Source organism: Scyliorhinus canicula, chromosome 3 (assembly GCF_902713615.1).
Source record: "Scyliorhinus canicula chromosome 3, sScyCan1.1, whole genome shotgun sequence".
Classification (NCBI taxonomy): Eukaryota; Metazoa; Chordata; class Chondrichthyes; order Carcharhiniformes; family Scyliorhinidae; genus Scyliorhinus; species Scyliorhinus canicula.
The window spans coordinates 177,401,024-177,426,582 of record NC_052148.1 but is presented as its reverse complement, the minus strand read 5'-3'; the positions used below and the strand labels follow the sequence as shown (position 1 = coordinate 177,426,582).

Here is a 25,559-nt window from a genome sequence, read left to right as displayed (position 1 = left end):
GCCTCCTGTAATTAGACGTGGGAGCAGCCCGTTCACGCCATCGTAAAACGCGATGGCGTTTACGACGGCATGGACACTCTGCCGCGGGATTGGAGAATCCCGCCCATAATCTTTGCACCTGGTATGGAATTAAGAAACAGAAGGAGTGTGCTTTGTACGTTTCTGTAATGATAACGATGCTGTCAACTGCAGGGAATGCCATGTCAATTAAATCATCCTTGATTCATCAAAGGTCATATGTACTCCTTTTTTACAAGTAAGAGAAGGAGCATGTCAATACAATACATAAACTGAATTACTGTGGATGACATCTTCAGCTAGCGCTCAAAAATATTGGAAAAGCAATCACACAAAATCTCATATGTAGGTTTGCCTCATCCTTGCTTTCCTGTTCAATTTTACATCACTGCAACCATCTCAATTTGCTTGCCTTATATCTTGCCCACAAAATGTTATTGGTATACATAGATACTCAATACATTTTTCTCTCTGTAATTAATAACAATGCAAGTTCATCTTTCAAACCCATTTCTTCCCATAATTTCATTAACATTCGTTATATAAATAAAGTATGCAGTGTCAATTTTCATCAGATGACAAATTTACCCTTGGTGCTCAATCCAACAAAGTACATTTGCTGTTCCCTTGATGATAAACATGAAATTGCAAAAGCCATGCATTTCATGAAGGCTGCTCCTTCCAATGTATACACTTTGCAACAACTGCAATTGAGATTGTTTATGTAACTGTTCTATTGTATCTTATAGGCGCTTTACAAGGCTGGTGAGAAGAGACTGGGCACGGATGAAGCTAAATTCATAGAAGTCTTGTGCTTAAGGAGCCCTGTTCAGTTACAAATAAGTAAGATAACCGTTTGAAACTGTTTTTGTTTATTTCCCTCCAAAATCTGAACAGAAAGAATTAATGTATTTGAAATTCTTTTGTTAGCATTTGACGAGTACAAAGCAGTTACTAACAAAACCATAGAAGACAGCATTAAGAGCGAAATGTCTGGGGATCTGAAGAGTTTGATGTTGACAATGGGTAAGTGGAATGCCACATTCAATCTTTTGAACGTTCGCCGGTAGTGTTACAGTTCACTCCGGGAGTCCCCGTTGCTGCAACAAAGTGCACTTTTAACATGCATGTTGTAGTCTGGAGTTATGGATAGTGACGGTAGCAGCTCCAATGTTCTCTCCATCACATGGCTGATCAGGAAATTCTTCAGCTCTTACTACCTGCCATTGGTGTGAGTGGGAAATGCTCAGCAGCTCTGGCAGCACCAGTGGAGAGAATCAGTTAACAGGTGCAACTAAGTGTCATTTTGGGCGAGTTAGGCAGGGTGTTTCCCGTCAACTTTTAAGGTGAGATCCAGACCTGTATTCACCCATCCTTAGTCAATTCATTGGAGCTTGGGGAGTTTCCCACCGTTCAATCCCACATTTGGAGGAGGGCCAGCCAGAAAAAAAAATGAAAATCGCTTATTGTCACAAGTAGGCTTCAAATGAAGTTACTGTGAAAAGCCCCTAGTCGCCACATTCCGGCGCCTGTTCAGGGAGGCTGAGACGGGAATTGAACCGTGCTGCTGGCCTGCGTTGGTCTGCTTTAAAAGCCAGCTTTTTAGCCCTGTGCTAAACCTGTCCCGGCTCCTCTGAGATCAAAGTGTTCTTTTGAAAGGGTGCTCGAATCGTAAAGTGAGGTTGAGGGTCCGCCCCCACCCCACCCATGGACAATGTGACAACCCCAGCCCCATAGACATGGGCAATACCCTTGACCCCCGAGGAGCAATCTCCCCTACACTGAAAATTATAGTGAGACCCCACCACTCAGGCATGAGTGTTACCCTGCTGCATACCCATCCATCCTTCCGGGCATCATCCCCTCTCTCCAAGTGTGCATACCCCACTATGGGATCGCTGAGGACTTCCCACCTTTAGGCCCTCCCATTGCAGGACGCCACCCCTCATGTCCACACCTTTCATGGACATCGCTTCCCCCCTCTGGCTCCAACCCTTGGCACTGTTAACCTGGTACATGGGCACTTCCCCTGACACCCTGGCACATGGGCATGGCCTTGGCAGCCTGGCAATGCCACCCTGGCACGTGGGCACTACCCTGGCAGTGCCAACCTGGCACTGCTATGGTGCAAGGTTGGCACTGCCAGGGTACCAAGATCGCACTCCTCTGCTCTGTCTAATGGCCTCCGAGCCCCACAGAGTGGCCATCATGCCAGGACTGTCTTGTGGAGACCAATACTAATCAATGCCCAGGTAAGGCCTCGCCGGTGCTGCCGGTGATTCCCGGGCGCTGAGCGAATGCAGTTTCAAACAGGCCGTACATATTTCAATTAGCCTAATATCTCATTTAAATATTCTCTGGATCCACCTATAGTCAGTGTGATCCAGATCGCGCCAGGCTCTGCTGGTCGGGTGACTTGTGCCCGGTGCAAAGTCTGTTTTCGGTCTCTCCCGCGATGCTCCCGGTGTAACAGAATCGGTCCCAAGCCCAACGGGGTGGGAGAACTACGCCCAACATCTTGAGTCAAATATGACTCTTCTTCAGAAATGAAGGAGGGCAGAAATATAATTAGTTTTATGCCATTTGAATGGAGGAAAGAAAACTGGGATAGGATAGAGGGCGTGCAAAATTAACTGGCAGAGATATCATGGAACAAAAGGAAAAGGGAGTGGCAACAGTTATAATGAAGAGATAAAGCATTTATGAGTGTAAAGAATAATGAACAGCTAATTTGATTAGTTGTGGAACAGTAACTAATGTTTTTGTATGAAAATAAATCTATCTGATGAGCTTAAAAGCTGCAATATAGGTTTTGCTTTAAGTATTCATGGTACATTTTTTAAGGGACAAAGGAAAAAAAAGGGCCCAAAAACAAAGGGAAAAAAAGGGCCCAAAATTGAGATATGTGTACTTGGGGTACTTGAATAGGGGTACTTGATGGCAGTTCTAGAGCGGTTAGATTTGGACCCAGATTTATGGACTGGGTAAAGCTATTATATAAGGACCGGAAGGCCAGTGTCCTCACAAATAACATCATCTCAGAATACTTCCCTCTCCACGGTGGGTCGAGTACAGTACTCACTCCGTAGGTACAACATTTCTAGTTTGGTGGGAGGGTGAAAGCTGATCTCGCAAGGTGGGATGGTCTCCCTGTGTCAATGGTGGGTCAGGTACAGGCGGTTGAAATACATGTGCTGCTGTGAATCTTGTTTATTTTTCAATGTTTGCCGATTTCCTGCCAAAGGCATTTTTTAGACAGATTGAAGGGGTAATTACCTCGTTCATATGGAGAGGGAAGGTGGTCAGAGTTTAAAAGGTGCTACTGCAGAGAGGAAGGCAGGCAGGGGGTTTGGGTCTTCCGAACCTGATGTATTATTACTGGGCGGCGAATGTGGAGTAGGTATGGAGCTGGGTCAGAGGGGTCGAATCCCAATGGGTCAGAATGGAGGAGAGTTTGGGTAGGGGGTCAAGATTGAAGGCGCTAGCGACAGCACCACTCCTGATGGCCCCGGGGAGATACTCAGGGAGTCCGGTAGTAATAGCATTGTTGAGAATTTGGAGGCAGTTTCGACAGCACTTTGGGTTGGGGGCAGGATCAAGGGAAATGCCGATTCGGGGGAACCATAGATTTGAGCCAGGGAAGTGGGATGGAAATTTTCGGAAATGAGAGGAGAAAGGAATTAGAATACTAAAAGATTTGTTTCTTGGGGGTTGTTTTGCGGGTTTGAAGGAGCTGGGAGCAAAGTATGAGCGGGTTGGAGCAGGGGGAAATATTTAAATACATGCTGGTTCGAGACTTTGCCAGAAAGGAGATACAGAGCTTCCCAGTAGAGCTGGCTTCCACGTTGCTGGAGGAGGTGTTGACGATAGGGGGACTGGAGAAAGGGGTAGTATCGGCGGTTTACGGGGCTATTTTGGAGGAGGAGAAGGCGCCGCTAGTGTTAAGTAATGGGTTAAGAGACATTACAATTAGTTGTCTCATTTATGTTAAGCATCCAATAATTGACACTGATATGTAAAGAGGCTTCAGGTGACCCTTGTGTCAGGTGATGTGATGTTAGAGTTTTGTGCAAAGTCTGTTGAAAGAAATTACAGGTGTTTTGTGGAAAAGCAGCAGAACCTTTGACTCTTTATACTACAGCAGCTAAATGTCGAACAGCTGGAAGGGATCAAGGTAAAGTGGGAGGAAGAGTTGGGAGAGGGTATGGAGGAGGGGTTCTGGTGAGAGGTGCTCTGGAGGGTGAACTCCTCTACCTCGTGTGCGAGGTTAGGACTGATACAGCTGAAGGTGGTGTATAGAGGATGAGTCTGCTCTTTGAGGGGGGTAGAGGATGTGTATGAACATTGCGGGGGGACCCTGCAAACCACATTCATATGTTTTGGTCCTGTCCAAAGCTGGAGGATTACTGGAAGGAGGTGTTTAGGGTAATCTCTATAGAGGTGCACGTGAAACTGGAGAAGGGCCCTCAGGAGGCCATAGTCAGGGTGTAGGATTGGCCAGGGTTGGAAACGGGTGCGGAGGCAGATGTTGTAGCCTTCGCCTCATTGATCACCCAAAGCTGGATCCTGTTGGAGTGGAGATCAACCTCTCTACCTGTTGCTGGGCAGATTACATTCGCCTGTTGCTGGGCAGATTACATTCCATGATGCCTTGTTACATTTGTGTTACTGCTGTTACTCGGCAGATTACTATCTAATGCTGGGCTGATCCATGACATGAAAAGTACCTTACTCAACTTCTTGTTCTTTGTTTACCTGTCTTCCTGAGACATTCTTTTTGTCCTAACTCCCTGGTTTCTGGATTTCTTTGGGGAAGTCTGCTTTCTGCAGCATGCTGGTCCTGTCCAGTTTCTCCTGGTTCCAGTTTAAAACTAATTCAAAAATAATTTATATCCTTGGATGGTCCCTGACTGCTGAGCAACAACCTAATTTTCCTTTAAGTCCTGTTTGCTTTCATGTCGTAAACCATCCTTACCATACAGGTTTTTGAACCAAACTGATGTCATTAACCTATTCAAATACAGAACCACAAAATTAAACTTACTTATTTCTAATATCCACAAATACTAATATAGATTACTTAAAATGACCCTGTTTCCTAATAATACCTTCTTTAGTTTACCACTCAGTTTTTTCTTTTATAAAGAAAAGAGTCCCATCCTGTTCAATCATTCCTAAAGGTTATAACCTATTTTATTTTATAAATTCTTTTATTTTGCCTTTCTTCTGAGTGGTATGAAACCACTCGGTACATTTCATAAACTGTTGTTAAAGTGGTCATCTCTTGTGCCTTCTTACAAGTACACGCAATGCTCTTCGACTATGATAAGAATTTCACTCCAAGGATTTGGGTCAGGTTTGCATTTTAGGGGGCAGCACGGTGGCGCAGTGGGTTAGCACTGCGGCCTCACGGCGCTGAGGTCCCAGTTTCGATCCTGGCTCTGGGTCACTGTCCGTGTGGAGTTTTCACATTCTCTCGTGTTTGTGTGGGTTTTGCAGTCACAACCCAAAAATGTGCAAGCTAGGTGGATTGGCCACACTAAATTGCCCCTTAATTGTAAAAAATGAATTGGGTACTCTAAATTTATAAAAAAAAGAGAAAAGGTTTGCATCTTAAAGTTGTGTATCAGCAGAGGTGGGAACCTGGGATAGATTTACTTTCTAAAAAAGGCAAAAGATTTATACGATCTGAGGAAAAACCAAAGTATTAGATTTGCTTTCTAGTCGTGCAGGAGCACATGCAAAAGGAAGTTTAACTCCCCACCAGGAGAATCCGGCTGTATGTTCTTGTATTTCCCACCATAAGAACTTGCATGCTTCATTGCTTTATTAATTTTGGCTGTGCAGTTAGTTGGAGCAGGGCAAGGAGGAAAAAATATATCATTAACAGGGTTTTGGTATTCTCTTAAATGATTGTTTTTGTTTACTTTTTTTTTAGCTAATTGTTCAAAGTCTGTGCCTGCCTACTTTGCAGAAAGAATCCACCAAAGTGTAAAGGTATGTTGGAATTGTTATACCCTCCGCAACCTTAAGATTCTCAAAACCTCTTCTGCTCGTATTCGAACATGCACCAGTTCATCCATCTCCCCATGCCTGCTGACCCACATCGGCACTTGATTAGCAAATTTGATTTTGAAATTTAAAAATCTGTCTATTGTTTCATCCCTTCCTTTCTCCATAATCTCCTACAGCCAGACAAACCTCCAGATTGTCTCCACCTTTCTAAATTATTTTCTTCCTTTAAGACATGACTTAAAACCAACCTTCTTGTCTCAACCGAAAATCTCCTGTGTGACTTAGTGTCAATTTTTATTTTATAAATCGCATGTGAAACCCCTGGAGTTGTTTTTGGTAGGTTAATAGAGCAATAAATGCAAATTGTTATTTGAATTGTAAAATCGACTGAAGAAAACTTTTGTTTGGTTAATTTACTCATCACTACTGCATTGTTTTTTTCTTTTGGTTTATTTTAAGTAACCAAAAACAATACTTGACTAGGGGCCTTGACAGAATGTCCATCTTGTCATAAAATGCACTCATGCACATCATGATGTAAAGACAGGCAGTGACAGGCACCCAGGTGAGCCAATCAACACACAGGACAGAACACAACCAATCACCAGACAGAACACTAGAGGGGGCTTCCTACTATAAAACACACGAGGCATCAGCACTCTGCCTCTTTCCACTGGTGACAACTGTAGTGACAGTCAGGGTGTATATATCAGTTAGCGCCTTCTACATGTGGCTCAGAGCTAGTCTGGTCTAGTTAGTTAGAGTTAGCACACTTAGAGTAGTAGAGTGTCAACCCACAGCAAGCTGTGTGCATTGTTACAGAAGTTCAATAAATTCTATTGAACCAACATCTAAGTTTGGTGTCTGCTTTCCAGTACAACTGCATCCAGTTGCAGTCCGTGTTACCCCAGGATGAATAACACGACACACCTCACGGGGGGATGTCACTCGGTACCAGGCAGATTTTGATGAGGTTCTGCGGGACATCTCCCGCTCTCAGATTGGCATCGCCGAGGTGCTGCGGAACTTGTCCCAGTTGCAGGTGGGCATTTGTCAAGGCACTGCAGAGCATGCCCAGTCACTGAGGAGCATCATTGAGGGCATTGGTGTGGACCATGGGAAACTGCCAGGGCTGGCCGAGCCACATGATGCCATAAAGTTTACAGTTTAAATAAAACAACAAATTACTACACAAAAATCAAAGAACACGAGTTCTACTTACTACACTTTATCTTAAATAGTCAATGAATATATCTGCAGTAAAATACATCAGAAGTACAAATAAATCAGTTACTTATAACCTAAACGGAACTCCTTGAATCTGCTTTTGTTCTACACCTCCAAGTCAAATATCTGTCAAAATTGGAAGATTTTTAAAAACAATTTTATTGAGGTATTTTAGGCATATAGAAAAAGTGACATTGTACAGGAGAAAAAAAGTCAAGGCACAAATTAAACATAGTGCAAACCACGGCTCTGTTCCTGCAAGGACCTGCCTCAATATCCCCCTACTCTACCCTAGCTCCCCCCACCCCCCCCCCCCCCCACACCCCGCTGACGCTTACTCCTTTGCGAAGAAGTCAATAAATGGCTGCCACCTTCAGTCGAACCCGAATAGCGAACCTCTCAAGGCAAACTTAACTTTCTCGAGACCAAGAAAGCTCACCATGTCCGATAGCCATACCTCAGCCATCAGGGGCTTTGAGTCCCTCCATGCTAACAATATTCGGCACCGGGCTACCAGGGAAGTAAAGGCCAGAACATCGGCCTCTCACTCTTCCCGAACTCCCGGGTCCTCCGAAACCCCAAAGATTGCCACCTCCGGGCTCATTACCACCCCAGTTTTCAATACCTGGGACATGACATCTGCGAATCCCTGCCAATACCCCTGAGTTTAGGGCATGACCAGAACATGTGTGCATGGATAGCCGCCCCTCCGGCACATCTAGCACACTTATCCTCCAGCCCGAAGAATTCGCTCATCCGGGCCACTGTCATGTGGGCCCGGTGCACGGCCTTAAACTGGATCAGGATGAGCCTGGCGCATGTTGTGGTCATGTTTACTCTGCTCAGGGCTTCGGCTGAGATACCGTCCTCAATCTCCCCCACCTCCCCCTCCCCCCCGAGCTCCTCTTCCCACTTAAGCTTCAGGTCCTCGGTCTGCGTATCCTCAGCTCCCATTAGTTCCTTGTAGACGTCTGAGACTCTACCCTCTCTCCCACCTCTCCCCTAGAAACTACCCTGTCCTGCCTCCCCTTCGATGGGAGACGTCGGAAGGAAGGCTCCAGTCTGCGCACAAAATCCTGTACCTGCAAGTATCTAAAGTCGTTCCCTCTCGCCAGTCCAAACTTCTCCTCCAATGCCTTCATGCTCGGAAAGTTCCCTTCCAGGAACAGATCCTCCATCCTCACAATCCCCGCCCTCCTCCACAGTCGATACCCCCGTCCATGTTCCCCGGGGCAAATCGGTGGTTGCCGCAGATAGGGGTCCACACCGATGCTCTTACCTCCCTGCCATGCCTTCTCCACTGGCCCCAGATACAAAGAGCTGCCACCACTAGCGAAGTGAGAAATAAGGAGAGAGAGGAGTTGAACACGTGGCTGCAGGGATGGTGCAGGAGGGAGGGTTTTGGTTTCCTGGATAATTGGGGCTCATTCTGGGGTAGGTGGGACCTCTACAAATAGGTTGGTCTTCACCTGAACCAGAGGGGAACCAATATCCTGGGGGGGGGGAGGTTTGCTAATGCTCTTCGGGAGGGTTTAAACTAGTTCAGCAGGGGATTGGGAACCTGAATTGTAGCTCCAGTACACAAGAAGCTGAGAGTAGTGAGGTCATGAGAAAGGTTTCAAAGTTGCAGGAATGTACCGGCAGGAAGGAAGGTGGTCTAAAGTGCGTCTACTTCAATGCCAGGAGCATCCGGAATAAGGTGGGTGAGCTTGCAGCATGGGTTGGTACCTGGGATCTCGATGTTGTGGCGATTTCGGAGACATGGGTAGAGCAGGGACAGGAATGGTTGTTGCAGGTTCCAGGATTTAGATGTTTCTGTAAGAACAGAGAAGATGGTAAAAGAGGGGGGGGGGGGGGGGGGGGTGGCATTGTTAATCAAGGAAAGTATTACGGCGGTAGAAAGGACGTTTGAGGACTCATCTACTGAGGTAGTATGGGCCGAGGTTAGGAACAGGAGAGGAGAGGTCACCCTGTTGGGAGTTGTCTATAGACCTCCGAATAGTTCCAGAGATGTAGAGGAAAGGATAGCAAAGATGATTCTCGACAGGAGCGAGAGTAACAGGGTAGTTGTTATGGGGGACTTTAACTTTCCAAATATTGACTGGAAGTACTATAGTTCGAGTACTATAGATGGGTCAGTTTTTGTGCAGTGTGTGCAGGAGGGTTTTCTGACACAGTATGTAGACAGGCCAACAAGGGGCGATGCCACATTGGATTTGGTACTGGGTAATGAACCCGGCCAGGTGTTAGATTTAGATGTAGGTGAGCACTTTGGTGATAGTGATCACAATTCGGTTATGTTTACTTTAGCGATGGGCAGGGATAGGTATATACCGCAAGGCAAGAATTATAGCTGGGGGAAAGGCAATTATGATGCTATTCGGCAAGATTTAGGATGTATAGGATGGGGAAGGAAACTGCAGGGGATGGGTACAATCGAAATGTGGAGCTTTTTCTTTTTTTTTTTTTTAAATAATTTTTATTGAATTTTTCAAAATACAAACATTTTAACCCCCCCTACATTTACATTTAAATTATAACAAAACAAAGTCAAACCCCCCTACTTAACAAGAAAAAGAAAAAGAATCCCCCCCCGCCGGCGAACCGACAGTCAGACCAACTTATCATTTCTAGCAGCGTCCTCGGGCAGGCCTTGCCCGTGCCACCGCCGCTACCGTACTTCCTTCGTCGTTGTCCCCCCTCCCCCCCCCCCCCCCCCCCCCCCCCCCTCCCGCCCTCCCCTCCCCTCCCGGGTTGCTGCTGTCATGGCCTCAGTTTCTATCTCTGATCCAAGAGGTCTAGGAAGGGTTGCCATCGCCTGGAAAACCCCTGCACCGACCCTCTCAGGGCGAATTTGATCCTTTCCAATTGGATGAAGTTTGCCATGTCGTTTAACCAGGTGTTAACACTCGGAGGCCTTTCGTCCCTCCACTGAATCAGGATCCTCCTCCGAGCCACCAAGGACGCAAAGGCTAATATTCCAGCCTCCCTCGCCTCCTGTACCCCCGGTTCCACCCCAACCCCGAAGATCGCAAGTCCCCATCCTGGCTTGACCCTGGACCCCACCACTCTCGACACCGTCCCTGCCACCCCCTTCCAGAACTCCTCCAGTGCCGGACATGCCCAAAACATATGTGCATGATTCGCAGGGCTTCCCGAACATCTAATACACCTGTCTTCACCCCCGAAAAACCGACTCATCCTTGTCCCCGTCATGTGGGCTCTATGCAGTACCTTAAATTGAATGAGACTTAGTCTCGCACATGACGACGACGAGTTAACCCTCTCCAGGGCGTCTGCCCATGTCCCGTCCTCTATCTGTTCCCCCAGCTCTAACTCCCACTTATCTTTCAGCTCCTCTACTGGTACCTCCTCCACCTCCTGCATAATCTTATAGATGTCCGAGATCTTCCCCTCCCCGACCCAGACCCCTGATAGCACCCTATCACTCACCCCCCTGTCGGGGAGCGCGGGGAACCCCGCTACCTGTCGTCTGGCAAATGCCTTCACTTGGAGGTACCTGAACGTGTTCCCCGGGGGGAGCCCAAATTTCTCCTCCAGCTCTCCCAGGCTCGCAAACCTCCCCTCTATAAACAAGTCCCTCAGTTGTCTAATACCCGCCCTCTGCCAGCTCTGGAATCCCCCTCCTGTGTTTCCCGGCGCAAATCTGTGGTTCCCTCTTAGTGGTGCCCCTATCAGACCTCCCACTTCCCCCCTGTGTCGCCTCCACTGCCCCCAGATCTTGAGGGTGGCCGCCACCACCGGGCTCGTGGTATACCTCGTGGGAGGGAGCGGCCATGGTGCCGTTACCAGTGCCCCTAAGCTTATGTTGCCGCAGGACGCCCTCTCCATGCGCTTCCAGGCTGCCCCCTCCCCTTCCATCATCCACTTTCGTACCATCGATGTATTTGCCGCCCAGTAATATCCTGAAAGGTTGGGTAACGCCAGCCCTCCACTATCCCTACTCCGCTCCAAAAAGACCCTTCTAACTCTCGGGGTGCCATGTGCCCACACATACCCCATGATACTACTCGTTACCTTCTTGAAAAAGGCCCTGGGGAGGAAGATGGGCAGACACTGGAACAAAAACAAGAACCTCGGGAGGACCGTCATTTTAACTGACTGCACCCTCCCTGCTAGCGACAGCGGCACCATGTCCCACCTCTTAAACTCCTCCTCCATCTGCTCCACCAGTCTGGAAAAGTTCAACTTGTGTAGGGTCCCCCAGTTCTTTGCCAACTGCACCCCCAAATACCTAAAACTTTTAACTGCTCTTTTGAAGGGGAGCCTCCCAATTCCCTCCCCTTGGTCTCCCGGGTGTATTACAAAGACCTCACTTTTCCCCAGATTTAATTTATATCCCGAAAAGTCCCCGAACTCCGCTAGTATCCCCATTACCTCCGGCATTCCCCCCTCCGGGTCTGCCACATACAACAACAAATCATCCGCATAGAGCGAGACCCGATGTTCCTCCCCTCCCCTTGTCAGTCCTCTCCACCCCCCTGAACCCCTCAGTGCCATCGCCAACGGCTCAATCGCTAATGCAAAGAGTAAGGGAGATAGGGGACATCCCTGCCTAGTACCTCGATGGAGCCCAAAATATTCTGACCTCCTCCCGTTTGTTACCACACTTGCCATCGGAGCTGAATAGAGCAGTTTTACCCACTTGATAAATCCCTCCCCAAACCCAAACCTTTCCAACGTCTCCCACAAGTATTCCCACTCCACCCTGTCAAATGCCTTCTCCGCGTCCAGCGCTACCACTATCTCCGCCTCCCCTTCCACTGCTGGCATCATAATCACATTTAACAATCTCCGGACATTTGTGTTAAGTTGGCGTCCCTTCACGAACCCCGTCTGGTCTTCATGGACTACCCCTGGCACACAGTCCTCTATCCTGGTTGCCAGGACCTTTGCTAACAGCTTGGCATCTACATTTAAGAGGGAGATAGGCCTGTAGGACCCGCACTGGACCGGGTCCTTGTCCCGCTTCAAAATCAAGGAGATCAGGGCCTGCGACATTGTTGGAGGCAGAACCCCCCCCTCGCGCGCCTCATTGAAGGCTCGCACCAGCACTGGGCCCACCAAGTCCACAAATTTCCTGTAAAACTCCACCGGGAACCCATCCGGCCCCGGCGCCTTCCCCGCCTGCATCTGGCCTATCCCTTTAATTAGCTCCTGCAGCTCTATCGGCGCCCCCAACCCTTCCACCAGCTCCTCCTGTACCTTTGGGAACCCCAATTTGTCGAGAAAGTTCTTCATTCCCCCTCTCCTCTTCGGCGGTTCAGACCTATACAATTCCCTATAGAAGTCCCTAAAGACCCTATTCACCTCTTGCCCCTTCTGCACTACATCCCCACCCCTCTCTCTCACTCCCCCAATCTCTCTGGCTGCATCTCGCTTACGAAGCTGGTGTGCCAGCATCCTGCTCGCCTTTTCCCCGTACTCATACGCCGCACCCTGCGCCCTTCTCCACTGCATTTCCGCCTTCCTAGTGGTCAGTAGGTCGAACCTGGCCTGCAAGCTACGCCGCTCCCTTAATAGCCCCTCCTCTGGCGCCGCCGCATATTTCCTATCTACTTCTAGGAGCTCCCCCACCAGCCTCTCCCTTTCCTGCCTCTCCTTCCTCTCTCTGTGTGCCCTTATGGAGATCAGCTCTCCTCTAATCACTGCTTTCAAGGCCTCCCAGACCGTCCCCACCTGCACCTCACCTGTGTCATTCGTACCCAGATAGTTCTCAATGCCCGTTCTCACCCTTCTGCACACCTCTTCGTCCGCCAACAGCCCTACATCCAGGCGCCACAACGGGCGTTGGTCCCGCGCCTCCCCCATGTCCACGTCCACCCAATGTGGTGCATGGTCCGATATCGCAATGGCCGAGTACTCCGTGTCCTGCACTCTCGGTATCAGCCCCCTGTTCAATACGAAAAAATCGATCCTAGAGTACACTCTGTGGACGTGGGAGAAAAAAGAATACTCCCTCGCCCTAGGCCTACCAAATCTCCATGGGTCTACCCCTCCCATCTGCTCCATGAACCCCCTTAACACCTCTGCCGCTGCCGGCCTCCTATTCGTCCTGGAACTCGATCTATCCAGCCCAGGGTCTAACACCGTATTAAAGTCCCCTCCCATGATCAGGCCCCCTGCCTCCAGTCCCGGGATGAGGCCCAGCAGGCGCCTCATAAAACCCGCGTCGTCCCAGTTCGGGGCATACACATTTACCAGTACCACACTCTCTCCCTGCAGCCTACCCCTCACCATCACGTACCTGCCCTCCTTGTCTGCCACCACCTCTGCCGCCACAAACGACACTCTCTTTCCCACCAAAATCGCCACCCCCCCGGTTCTTGATATCCAAGCCTGAGTGGAACACCTGTCCCACCCACCCCCTTCTCAGGCGGACCTGATCTGCTACCCTCAAATGAGTCTCCTGCAGCATTGCTACATCAGCCTTCAGTCCCTTCAGGTGTGAGAAGACCCTTGATCTTTTGACCGGCCCATTCAGCCCCCTTACGTTCCACGTGATCAATCGGGTCGCAGAGCGACCCGTCCCTACTCCCTGTCGATTAGCCATGTCTTGTCCCTTGCTCGCCCCGGGTCATCCCTTCTTTTCTGACCCGCTTCCCATAGCGATGGCCCCCCCCCCCCCCCACCCCCCCCGGCTCTCCCCTTCTCGTCCCTGGTCTTTCTAGCAGCAACCCGGTGTCCCCCCCCAGTCCCCCCCCCTCCCCCCCCGGCTAGGACCCCTCCTAGTCGCGATGTACCCCACATCGTACTCCCGAGAGTCAGCTGGTCTCCGCTGACCCGGCTGCTCCTGCCACATTCCGACTCCTCCCGGTTCACCCCATCTGCGCCCGTGAAAGATCCCCTTGACACCCCCGAGAAAGACCCGCATAATCAACCCGCTCCCCCCCGTCCCGTCTCCCCAACTTAACGATATAAATACAAATACCCAATGGCAACTAAATACATAAATACTTAACTACATACTTAAATAACAAAATAATTAACTAACTATCAACTAACAGTGTGCCCAACCATCACCCTCCATCAAACAGTATAAATAACCGCAGATAACCATAACCCGAAAAGAAAAAAAAAAAGAACCAAAAAACCCCCCCAAGCACCCAAAGAAAAAGGGTAAGAGGGGTAAATAACTAAGGGAAATTGGAAACGGGAAAAAACACCCCATAAGAAGCCAACGACCCACAATAGAGATTTCAACAGTACAAATATACAGAAACACCCAACAACTCGAAACCTTCAAAATATTCAGAAAAGTCAACCGTTCGAGAAAAAACACCCCAAACACTCCACGAAACTGTTACCCAGTTCCGACCTGGCCTGAAAAAGAAAAGGGCCACTTGCACAATCAAGAGTCCCCCGGCGGCTACGACCGCCGGTGCTCCCAGGTTTTAGTTCGTGTCCAACTTTTCCTCTTGTACAAAGGTCCAGGCCTCCTCTGGGGACTCGAAATAATGATGTTGGTCCTTGTAGGTGACCCACAAGCGCGCCGGTTGCAACATTCCAAATTTGATCTTTTTCGCGTGTAGCACCGCCTTTGTCCGGTTGTACCGGGCCCGCCGCTTTGCCACCTCCGCACTCCAGTCCTGGTACACCCTTACCGTCGAGTTCTGCCACTTGCTGCTTTTCTCCCTTTTAGCCCACCTCAGGACTTTCTCTCGATCACTTAGCCGCTGGAACCGCACCAGCACCGCCCTCGGGGGCTCGTTTGCCCTAGGCCTCCTGGCCATGACCCGGTATGCCTCTTCCAATTCCAGGGGCGCCGGACCGGCCCCTTCCCCCATCAGGGAGCTCAACATCTCCGCCACATATCCCGGGAGATCCGACCCCTCCAGGCCTTCTTCCAGGCCCAGGATCCTCAAATTTTTCCTCCTCATCCGAGTGTCCAGCTCCTCGAAGCGGCTCTGCCACTTCATGTGGAGTGCCTCGTGCACCTCCACCTTTGCCCCGATGACTGTGGCCTCCTCCTCCCTCGCGGCCATCTCCTGCTGCAGATCTTTAATCGACGCCTCTTGGATCGCCTGGGCTCCCACCAACCTGGTGGCCGTCGCGTTCATGGACTCTAAGAGTTCCACTTTCATCTCCGTGAAAAAACGGAGGAGAGCGGCCTGCTGCTCCTCCGCCCATTTCTTCCACTCCTCCGGTGCACCGCCGGCCGCCATTTTGATTTTCTTCCCCCGCTTTTTTTGGGGAGCTGCTGCCGTTTTTCTTGCCGCTCCATTCCGGGTACCGACCATAAAATCAGTCTAGTTCTCCTCAGGGGACCTTCCCCCACCGGGATTCGTTTTTTCAGCGCCGTTGGGGCCCTCCAATTGGCCCAAAAACACCTTTGTTGCAGGAGCTTCCAAATGTGCGGCTTAGCTAGTCATAGCCGCAACCGGAAGTCCGGAGCTTTTTCAAGGAACAGCTACTGCGTGTCCTTGATAAGTATGTACCTGTCAGGCAGGGAGGAAGTTGTCGAGCAAGGGAACCGTGGTTTACTAAGGAAGTTGAAGCACTTGTCAAGAGGAAGAAGAAGGCTTATGTTAGGATGATACATGAAGGCTCAGTTAGGGCACTTGAGAGTTACAAGTTAGCCAGCAAAGACCTAAAGGGAGAGTTAAGAAGAGCGAGGAGAGGACACGAAAAGTCGTTGGCGGATAGGATCAAGGAAAACCCTAAGGCTTTCTATTGGTATATCAGGAACAAAAGAATGACTAGAGTAAGATTAGGGCCAATCAAGGATAGTAGTGGAAAGTTGTGTGTGGAATCAGAGGAGATAGGGGAAGCATTAAATGGATATTTTTCGTCAGTGTTTACACTGGAGAAAGACAATGTTGTCGAGGAGAACACTTGGGTTCAGTCGACCAGGCTAGATGGAATTGAGGTTCAAAAGGAGGGGGTGTTAGCAATTTTAGAAAATGTCAAAATAGATCAGTCCCCTGGGCCAGATGGGATTTATCCTAGGATTCCCTGGGAAGCCAGGGAGGAGATCGCAGAGCCTTTGTCCTTGATCTTTATGTCGTCTTTGTCGACAGGAATAGTGCCGGAAGACTGGAGAATAGCAAATGTTGTCCCCTTGTTCAAGATGGGAAGTAGAGACAACCCTGGTAATTATAGACCTGTGAGCCTTACTTCGGTGTGGGTAAAATGTTGGAAAAGGTTATAAGAGATAGGGTTTATAATCATCTTGAAAATAACAAGTTGATTAGCGATAGTCAACACGGTTTTGTGAAGGGTAGGCCATGCCTCACAAACCTTATTGAGTTTTTTGAGAAGGTGACCAAACAGGTGGATGAGGGTAAAGCGGTTGATGTGGTGTATATGGATTTCAGTAAGGCGTTTGATAAGGTTTCCCACGGTAGGCTATTGCAGAAAATACGGAAGTATGGGATTGAAGGTGATTTAGCGGTTTGGATCAGTAATTGGTTGGCTGAAAGAAGACAGAGGGTGATGGTTGATGGCAAATGTTCATCCTGGAGTTCAGTTACTAGTGGTGTACCGCAAGGATCTGTTTTAGGGCCACTGCTGTTTGTCATTTTTATAAATGGAAGAGGGTGTAGAAGGATGGGTTAGTAAATTTGCAGATGACACGAAGGTCGGTGGAGTTGTGGATAGTGCTGAAGGATGTTATAGGTTACAGAGGGACATAGATAAGCTGCAGAGCTGGGCTGAGAGGTGGCAGATGGAGTTTAATGCGGAAAAGTGTGAGGTGGTTCACTTTGGAAGGAGTAACAGGAATGCAGAGTACTGGGCTAATGGCAAGATTCTTGGTAGTGTAGATGAACAGAGAGATCTCGGCATCCAGGTACATAAATCCCTGAAAGTTGCCACCCAGGTTAATAGAGCTGTTAAGAAGGCATATGGTGTGCTAGCCTTTATCAGTAGGGGGATTGAGTTTCGGAGCCACGAGGTCATGCTGCAGCTGTACAAAACTCTGGTGCGGCCGCACCTGGAGTACTGCGTGCAGTTCTGGTCACCACATTATAGGAAGGATGTGGAAGCTTTGGAAAGGGTTCAGAGGAGATTTACTAGGATGTTGCCTGGTATGGAGGGAAGGTCTTACAAGGAAAGGCTTAGGGACTTGAGGTTGTTTTCGTTAGAGAGGAGAAGGCTGAGAGGTGACTTAATAGAGACATATAAGATAGTCAGAGGGTTAGATAGGGTGGACAGTGAGAGTCTTTTTCCTCGGATGGTGATGACCAACACGAGGGGACATAGCTTTAAATTGAGGGGTGGTTGATATAGGACAGATGTCAGAGGCAGTTTCTTTACTCAGAGAGTAGTAGGGGTGTGGAACGCCCTGCTTGCAACAGTAGTAGACTCGCCAACGTTAAGGGCATTTAAGTGGTCACTGGATAGACATATGGATGAAAATGGAATAGTGTAGGTCAGATAGGCTTCAGATGGTTTCACAGGTCGGCGCAACATCGAGGGCCGAAGGGCCCGTACTGCGCTGTAATGTTCTATGTTCTACTAGCCTGAACGGCAACCCCTTCAGCCTACTCTCCTGCCCCCTGGCCTGAATTACAAACAACTCGCTCTTAGCCATGTTCAGTTTGTATCCAGAGAACCGGCCAAATTCCCTCAGGGTTGCCATAATACCGTCCATCCCCACCATTGGGTCCGATACATATAACAGCAGATCGTCTGTGTATAACAAGACTCTATGTTCCACCCCCCCGGACCAGCTCTTTCCAGCCCCTAGAAGCTCTCAGTGCAATTGCCAATGGCTCTATGGCCAGCGCGAACAGCAGTGGAGAGAGAGGGCAACCCTGCCTTGCTCCACGGGCAGTCTAAAGTAGTCCGATGTCGTCCTGTTCGTCCTTACACTCGCATCCGGGGCCTGGTATAATAGCCTAACCCAGTCGATGAACCCCGCCCCCAACCCGAACCTTCCTAGTACCTCCCACAGATAATCCCACTCAACCCGGTCAAAAGCCTTTTCACCATCCATGGCTACCACTATCTCTACCTCCCTACTCTCCGGGGGCATCATAATCACATTGAGCAGCCTTCTTAGGTTGGCCACCAGCTGCCTCCCCTTTACAAACCCGGTTTGGTCCTCCACAATTACATCCGGTACACAGTCCTCAATTCTAGTCGCCAAGATCTTGGCCAGTAACTTGACGTCTACGTTGATCAAAGAGATCGGCCTGTATGCCCCACAAGCCTCCGGGTCCTTATCCCATTTCAGAATAAGCGAGATGGTGGCCTGCGACATCGTCGGGGGTAAACACCTTCTGTCTCTTGCCTCATTAAAGACCCTGACCAGCACTGGCCCCACTATCCTGGCAAATATTTTGTAAAACTCCACCGGACACCTGCCCGGCCCCGGGGTTTCCCCCAACTGCATGACCTTCAGGCCCCCCAATACCTCTTTGGTCCTGACCAGGGCCTCCAGTCCGTCCACCAACCCCCTCCCCACTCTTGGGAAGGTCAATCCGTCCAGGAATCGCCTCATCCACCCCCCCCCCCTCTCCCACCACCCCCGTCCCCCGGGTGGTTCCGAAGTGTACAGCTTCCTATAAAAGTCCCGAAAGGCCTTGTTCAGCCCTGCCGGGTCACCCACTAGATTACCCTCCCCATCTACTACCCTCTCTATTTCCCTAGCCGCTTCCCTCTTCCTTAGTTGTTGCGCAAGCAATCTACTGGGCTTCTCCCCTTGCTCATAAATCACACCTTTTACCTTTCTAAGCTGCTCTACAGCCTTGTCTATAGTCAGCACCCCAAATTCGGCCTGCAGCCTCTGTCGTTTCCTGAGTAACTCTGGCCTCGGGGATTCCGCTTAACTCCTGTCCGTCCGTAGAATTTCCTTAATGAGTCGGTCCGTCTCTGCCCTGTCTGTCCTGTCCCTGTACGTCCAGATTGAAATCAGCTCCCCTCTCACCAGTGCCTCCCAGAGCACCGCTGCCGAGACTTCTCCAGTATCGTTCACCTGCAGGTAATTCTGCATGCATTTCCTCAGCCTCTCACACACCGCCTCGTCCACGAATAATCCAACTTCCTGCCTCCATGGTGGGCGCTGAAAGCTGTCCTTACAAAACTGCAGGTCTACCCAGTGCAGAGCATGGTCCGATATGGCAATTGCTGAATATTCTGCCCCCACCATTCCTGCCAGCAGGTCCCTACTCACAACAAAGTAGTCAATTCAAGAATACACCTTATGGACATGGGAGTAGTATGAGAACTCCCTCGCTGTCGGCCGGCTAAATCTCCACGGATCTGCTCCCCCCCGTTTGCTCCATCAACCCTCTCAGTTCCTTTGCTATAGCTGGCAACCTGCCCGTTCTTGAACGTGACTGGTCCAGGCTCAGGTCCAGGACTGTATTAAAGTCCCCACCCATGATCAGCTTACGCGAGTCCAAGTCGGGGATCTTCCCTAGCATCCTCCTAATAAAATCCACATCGTCACAATTAGGGGCATACACACACTGACCAGGACTATTCTCACCCCTTCGTGCTTACCCCAACCATAACGAACCTGCCACCCCCATCCACGACTGTGCCCTCCGCCTCAAATTGTACCCTTTTATTAATGAGGATCGCAACCCCCCTCGTCTTAGAATCAAGCCCCGAATGAAAGACCTGACTGACCCAGCCCTACCTTAACCTAACCTGGTCTGCTACTTTCAGGTGCATCTGCTGCAGCATGACTACGTCCGCCTTCAGAACCTGCAGATGCGCAAACACACGTGCCCTCTTCACTGACCCGTTTAACCCTCTAACATTCCAGGTGATCAGCCTGGTTGGGGGGCACTTCGCCGCCCCCCCCCCTTTGCCGTTAAGCCATCCCCTTTCCTTGGCCAGCCCCCCAGCCATGCATCACGCTTCATCTGGCTCCACCCATGACCTCCTGACTGTTGCCATGCCCAGTTTCCATCCCCGTCAGCAGAACCCCCCCCCCCCCCCCCCCCCCCCGGCAACACCACCCTATCACCTAACTCATGCTCTAACTAACTATATGCACATCCCCCACACCTCGGCTCCCGTTGACGAGCCCCACTCAGCTAGCCTGGGGCTCCCAGCCTCGGCGCCATCGCGTCTCCCACCCACTGTTCCCAGTCACCCCTTCCCCGACCCATCCATACCACTTCCCCAGATCAGTCCTATTGAAGCAAACACTCCATACAAGTCATAAACAACTCCCATAATAGCACAATTCAAGTTAAACAAGAAAAAAAAAGCGAGATAAGAAATAACAGGCCCTCTCAGTCCTTCCCATACAGACACAGAAAAAGATTGCACAAAGTTCCCCTGAATCATCCATCTTAACCCAACCATTTTAACTGTTTTCTTTATTATTTTCCCCTCAGCCAAACTCTAACTAATCAAAGAGCCCAAAAAGGAAACATTCAGGTAAACCACACAAAAAGCACGCAAGAGAACACATCCCTGCCACCTTCCAACACCCTAAAAATGTCGAAAAAAGAAACGACAAAAACGGACCCAAACATGCAGGCAATTTTCAAAACGGTAGAGACACCACGTATACTTAAAAGTTCTAACATGAGTCCAAACGCCCTCAGCTCAGGGCCAGCCCTTGCTTCTTAATGAGGTCCATCGCCTCTTCGGGTTCCTCAAAATAGTGGTGCTGACCCTCATACGTAACCCACAGTTGCGCCGGAAAAAGCAGCCCGAATTTCACCTTGTTTTTACACAGTATCTCCTTCACCTTCCTGTAGCCTCCCTTCCTCCTGGCCACCTCAGCGCTCAAATCTTGGTAAACACGCAGAGTGCAGCTTTGTGTGCTCTTTGCCCATTGCAGCACCTGTTCCTTGTCCAGGTACCTGTGAAAGAGTACCACTATCGCTCGTGCGGGACCCCTTCGTCGCGGCTGCCTCACCTGCACTCTGTGTGCCCTGTCCACCACCGGCGGGCGCGGGACCACCTCATTCCCCAGCAACTTCTGAAACATACCCTCCACATACGCGGCAGCGTCCAGCGCCTCTGCCCCCTCCGGGAGTTCCACGATTCTCACGTTCTGCCAGCAAGATCTGTTGTCCAGGTCCTACAGCATTTCCAGAAGCACTTTTTGCTGGTCCCACAAATTCCGAATCTCTACATCCGTCACCGTTTGAAAGTCAGCCTGCTCCTGCACTGACTTCTCCAACTTCTGGACCTTCTCAGCCTGATCATCCAGCCTTTTTTCCAATTAGGTCAATCAACTTCTGTAGCGGCTCCAAGTTGTCATGCTTCAGAGCCAAAAAGCCCTCCTGCAGAGTGTGGTAGTCACCACTGTTGTGTATATATATCTTATATGATGTGTAATACGGTAAGGCTATGGTAGGTGGAGTATAAATGTGTGGGCTCACCGAGCTACAGCCATTTTGGCAGCAGCTGCGGGAGGCTACACATCTCTGCTTAATAAAGCCTCAATTACACTCTACTCTCGTCTCGTCGTAATTCTTAGTGCATCAATTTATGAAGCAGAGATTTTACAACGATGGATTTCCGCATCAAGCTGGATTGCCTGCAGCTGCACCCTCAAGCAGACAATGCCAAGTCGACCTTCGAACATTGGCTAGCTTGCTTTGAAGCCTACATCAGATCTGCAACAGAACCACCCTCAGAGGCACTGAAGCTCCAGATCCTGTATATGCGGTTGAGCTCTGATATTTTTCCACTCACCTGGGACGTGACTAACCACGCATGAGGCCATGGCGCTACTGAAGGGAACGACACTCAACAGACCAACAAAATCTATGCCAGGCACCTCCCGTCCACGCGGCATCAACTCCCTGGTGAGTCTGTGGCAGATTTCTGGCGTGCCCTGTACGCCCTGGCGAGGGACTGCGATTGCCAGGCCGTTTCGGCTTTTGAACATTCCGAACTCCTAATTAGGGATGCTTTCGTTACCGGCATAGGATTGGCGTACATCAGCCAGCGCCTCTTAGAACGGGCTATCCTCGACCTCGTGGCGATCTCACTAACGGTCGCCTCCCATAATGTACATGCGTACGCCCCCCAAGCCCCCTCCTGGACATCATGGAACCCACCAGCGAACACCCCATCGTGGACCCCACCAGCGACTGCCCCAAGCCTGCGCTGAGTGGCAGCCAACGAACCCCGGGGGACCCAAGTGCTACTTCTGCAGATAGACAAAGCACCCCCGGCAGTGCTGCCCGGCGCGGAGCGTGCTCTGCAAGACCTGCGGGAAGAAAGGACATTTCGCTGCTGTGTGCCTGGCCCACTCGATCACCGCTGTAACCAGGTCCATTGTCCCTGCACCCCCCTCAAGCGACCCATGGGCACCGCCATTTTCATCCCCGCAACCCACGTGCGGCCCGTGGGCGCCGCCATCTTCCTCGCCTCAGACCACAGGCGGCCCATGGGCGCCGCCATCTTCCTCGCCTCAGACCACATGCGGCCCATGGGCGCCGCCATCTTCCTCGCCTCTGACCACGTGTGGCCTGTGGGCGCCGCCATCTTGCTTGCCTCAGGACATGTGCGGTCCATGGGCGCCGCCATCTTCTCCCCATCAGGCCTCGTGCGGCCCGTTGGCGCCGCTATTTTAACACTGCCCGCCACGTGCGCCCCGTGGGCGCCACCATCTTCCCCGCCTCATGACCCCTGTTTGTCGGGCACCTCATTGGGCCGCTCATTGCCTGCAACTGCCGCCAACTAGCCAGGGGCTTTCCAATACCAGCCACGCCTCGATCACGATCGACCAGTCCCGAGTGCACAACCTTGCGACCACGACGACGACAGTAAAGGTCGATGGGCACAAGACATCATGCCTTCTTGACTCCAGGAGCACCGAGTGCTTCATCCGCCCCGATACGGTAAGGCGCTGCTCCCTCACGGTACACCCCATTAACCAGAGAATCTCCCTGGCCTCCGGATCCCACTCCATTGCAATCCGGGGGTACTGCACCACCACCCTCACCATCCAGGGCGTAGAGTTCAGCGACTTCCAGCTCTACGTTCTCCCCAACCTCTGCGCTACCTTGCTACTCGGCCTGGACTTCCAGTGCAACCTCCAAAGTCTAACCCTGAAATTCAGCGGGCCCCTACCACCCCTTACTGTCTGCGATATCATGACCCTTAGGTCCCTCCTTCTGTGTTTGCAAACCTCACCCCAGATTTCAAACCCGTCGCCACCAGGAGCAGACGGTACAGTGCCCAGGACAGGACCTTCATCAGGTCTGAGGTCCAGCGGCTGCTACGGGAAGGCATTATCGAGGCCAGCAACAGCCCCTGGAGAGCCCAAGTGGTAGTGGTGAAAACTGGGGAGAATCACAGGATTGTCGTTGACGACAGTCAGACCATCAATCGGTACACGCAGCTCGACACGTACCCCCTCCCACGCATATCTGATATGGTCAATCAGATTGCACAGTACCGGGTCTTCTCGACAGTGGACCTGAAATCTGCCTATCACCAGCTCCCCATTCGCAAGGCGGACCGCCCGTACACCGCGTTTGAAGCGGACGGCCGCCTTTACCACTTCCTTCGGGTTCCCATCGGCATCACTTAGTGCCTGCAACGGGGTCTCGGTCTTCCAACGGGAGATGGACCAAATGGTTGACCGGTATGGACTGCAGTCCACCTTCCCGTACCTGGATAAATTCAGCATCTGCGGCCATGACCAGCAGGACCACAATGCTAACCTTTCCAAATTCCTCCACACCGCCAAATTCCTCAACCTAACATACAAGGAGAAGTGCGCGTTCAGCACCAACCGCTTAGCCATCCTCGGCTAGGTGATGCAAAATGGAGTTCTAGGGCCTGACCCCGATAGTATGCGCCCCCTCATGGAACTCCCTCACCCCCACTGCCCCAAGGCCCTCAAACGATGCCTGGGGTTCTTTTCGTACTACGCCCAGTGGATCCCTAACTATGTGGACAAGGCCCTCCCACTCATTCACTCCACTGTTTTCCCACTGATGGCTGAGGCTCATTAGGCCTTCAACCGTATCAAGGCCAACATCGCAAGGCCGCGATGCACGCAGTCGACGAGATGCTCTCCTTCCAAATCGAGAGTGATGCATCAGACGTCGCTCTGGTCGCCACCCTCAACCAGGCAGGCAGGCCCGTGGCATTCTTTTCATGCACCCTCCATGCCTCCGAAATTCGGCACTCCTCCATCAAGAAGGAGGCTCAAGCCATCGTAGAAGGTGTGCAACATTGGAGGCATTACCTTGCCGGCAGGAGATTCACTCTCTTCACTGACCAACGGTCGGTTGTCTTCATGTTCAACAACACAGAGCGGGGCAAGATCAAAAATGATAAAATGTTGAGGTGGAGGATTGAGCTCTCCACCTCCAATTATGAGATTTTGTATCGCCCCGGTAAGCACAACGAGCCCCCCGATGCCCTATCCCGAGGTACATGTGCCAGCGCACAAGTGGACCGACTCCAGACCCTACACGACGCTCTCTATCACCAAGGGGTCACCCGGTTCTTTCACTTCATAAAGGCCCACAATCTGCCCTACTCCATTGAGGTCAGGGCTATAACCAGAGACTGCCAAGTTGCACGGAGTGCAATCCGCACTTCTACCAGCCAGACCGAGCGCACCTAGTGAAGGCCTCCCGTCCCTTTGAACGCCTCAGCGTGGATTTCAAAGGGTCCCTCCCCTCCAATGACCGAAACACGTACTTCCTGAACGTGGTCGGCGAATACTACAGATTCCCCTTCGCCGTCCCATGCCCCCGATATGACGTCTGCCACCGTCATCATAGCACTCAACACCATCTTCGCTCTGTTCGGTTTCCCCGCCTACATGCACAGCGACCGGGAATCCTCATTTATGAGCGATGAGCTGCGCCAGTACCAGCTCAGCAAGGGCATCACCTCGAGCAGGACCCCGGGGAAACGGGCAGGTGGAGCGGGAGAACCAGACCGTCCAGCTGGCCCTGCGGTCCAAGAATCTCCTGATCTCCCGCTGGCAGGAGGTCCTCCCCAACGCCCTTCACTGCATTCAGTCGCTACTTTGCACTGCGACTAATGCAACCCCCCATGAACGTCTCCTTGCCTTCTCCAGGAAGTCCACCTTCGGGGTTTCACTCCCAACGTGGCTGGCAGCTCCAGGGCCTGTTCTCCTCCACAAGCACGTGCGGCTCCACAAGACGGACCCATTGGTCGAGAGGGTACAGCTACTCCATGCAAACCTGCAGTACGCCCACCCTGTCAGCCTCCAAGACACAGTCTTCCTCAGGGACCTGGCACCAGCTGGGTCCCCACCCACCCCCTCTGCCCCGGTACCACCTTTCCTCCCCCCAGTGCACCCCACCACAGCCCCTGCTCCAGGACGATCCATCCTCCCCTTGGTCCCACCCGGGGATGAAGAT

General features: G+C 51.0%; 1 protein-coding gene across 2 annotated transcripts in view; it reads left to right on the top strand.

Moving 5' to 3' along the window:
• Positions 1 to 25,559, top strand: part of LOC119963145 (annexin A3-like) — a 103,231-nt gene that overhangs the window by 60,850 nt on the left and 16,822 nt on the right. For both annotated transcript variants that reach the window (XM_038791811.1, XM_038791810.1), the window contains 3 exons: positions 768 to 861; positions 949 to 1,044; positions 5,957 to 6,015. In XM_038791811.1, the coding sequence (XP_038647739.1) occupies positions 768 to 861; positions 949 to 1,044; positions 5,957 to 6,015 (249 nt within the window). The remainder of the gene's footprint in view (positions 1 to 767; positions 862 to 948; positions 1,045 to 5,956; positions 6,016 to 25,559) is intronic.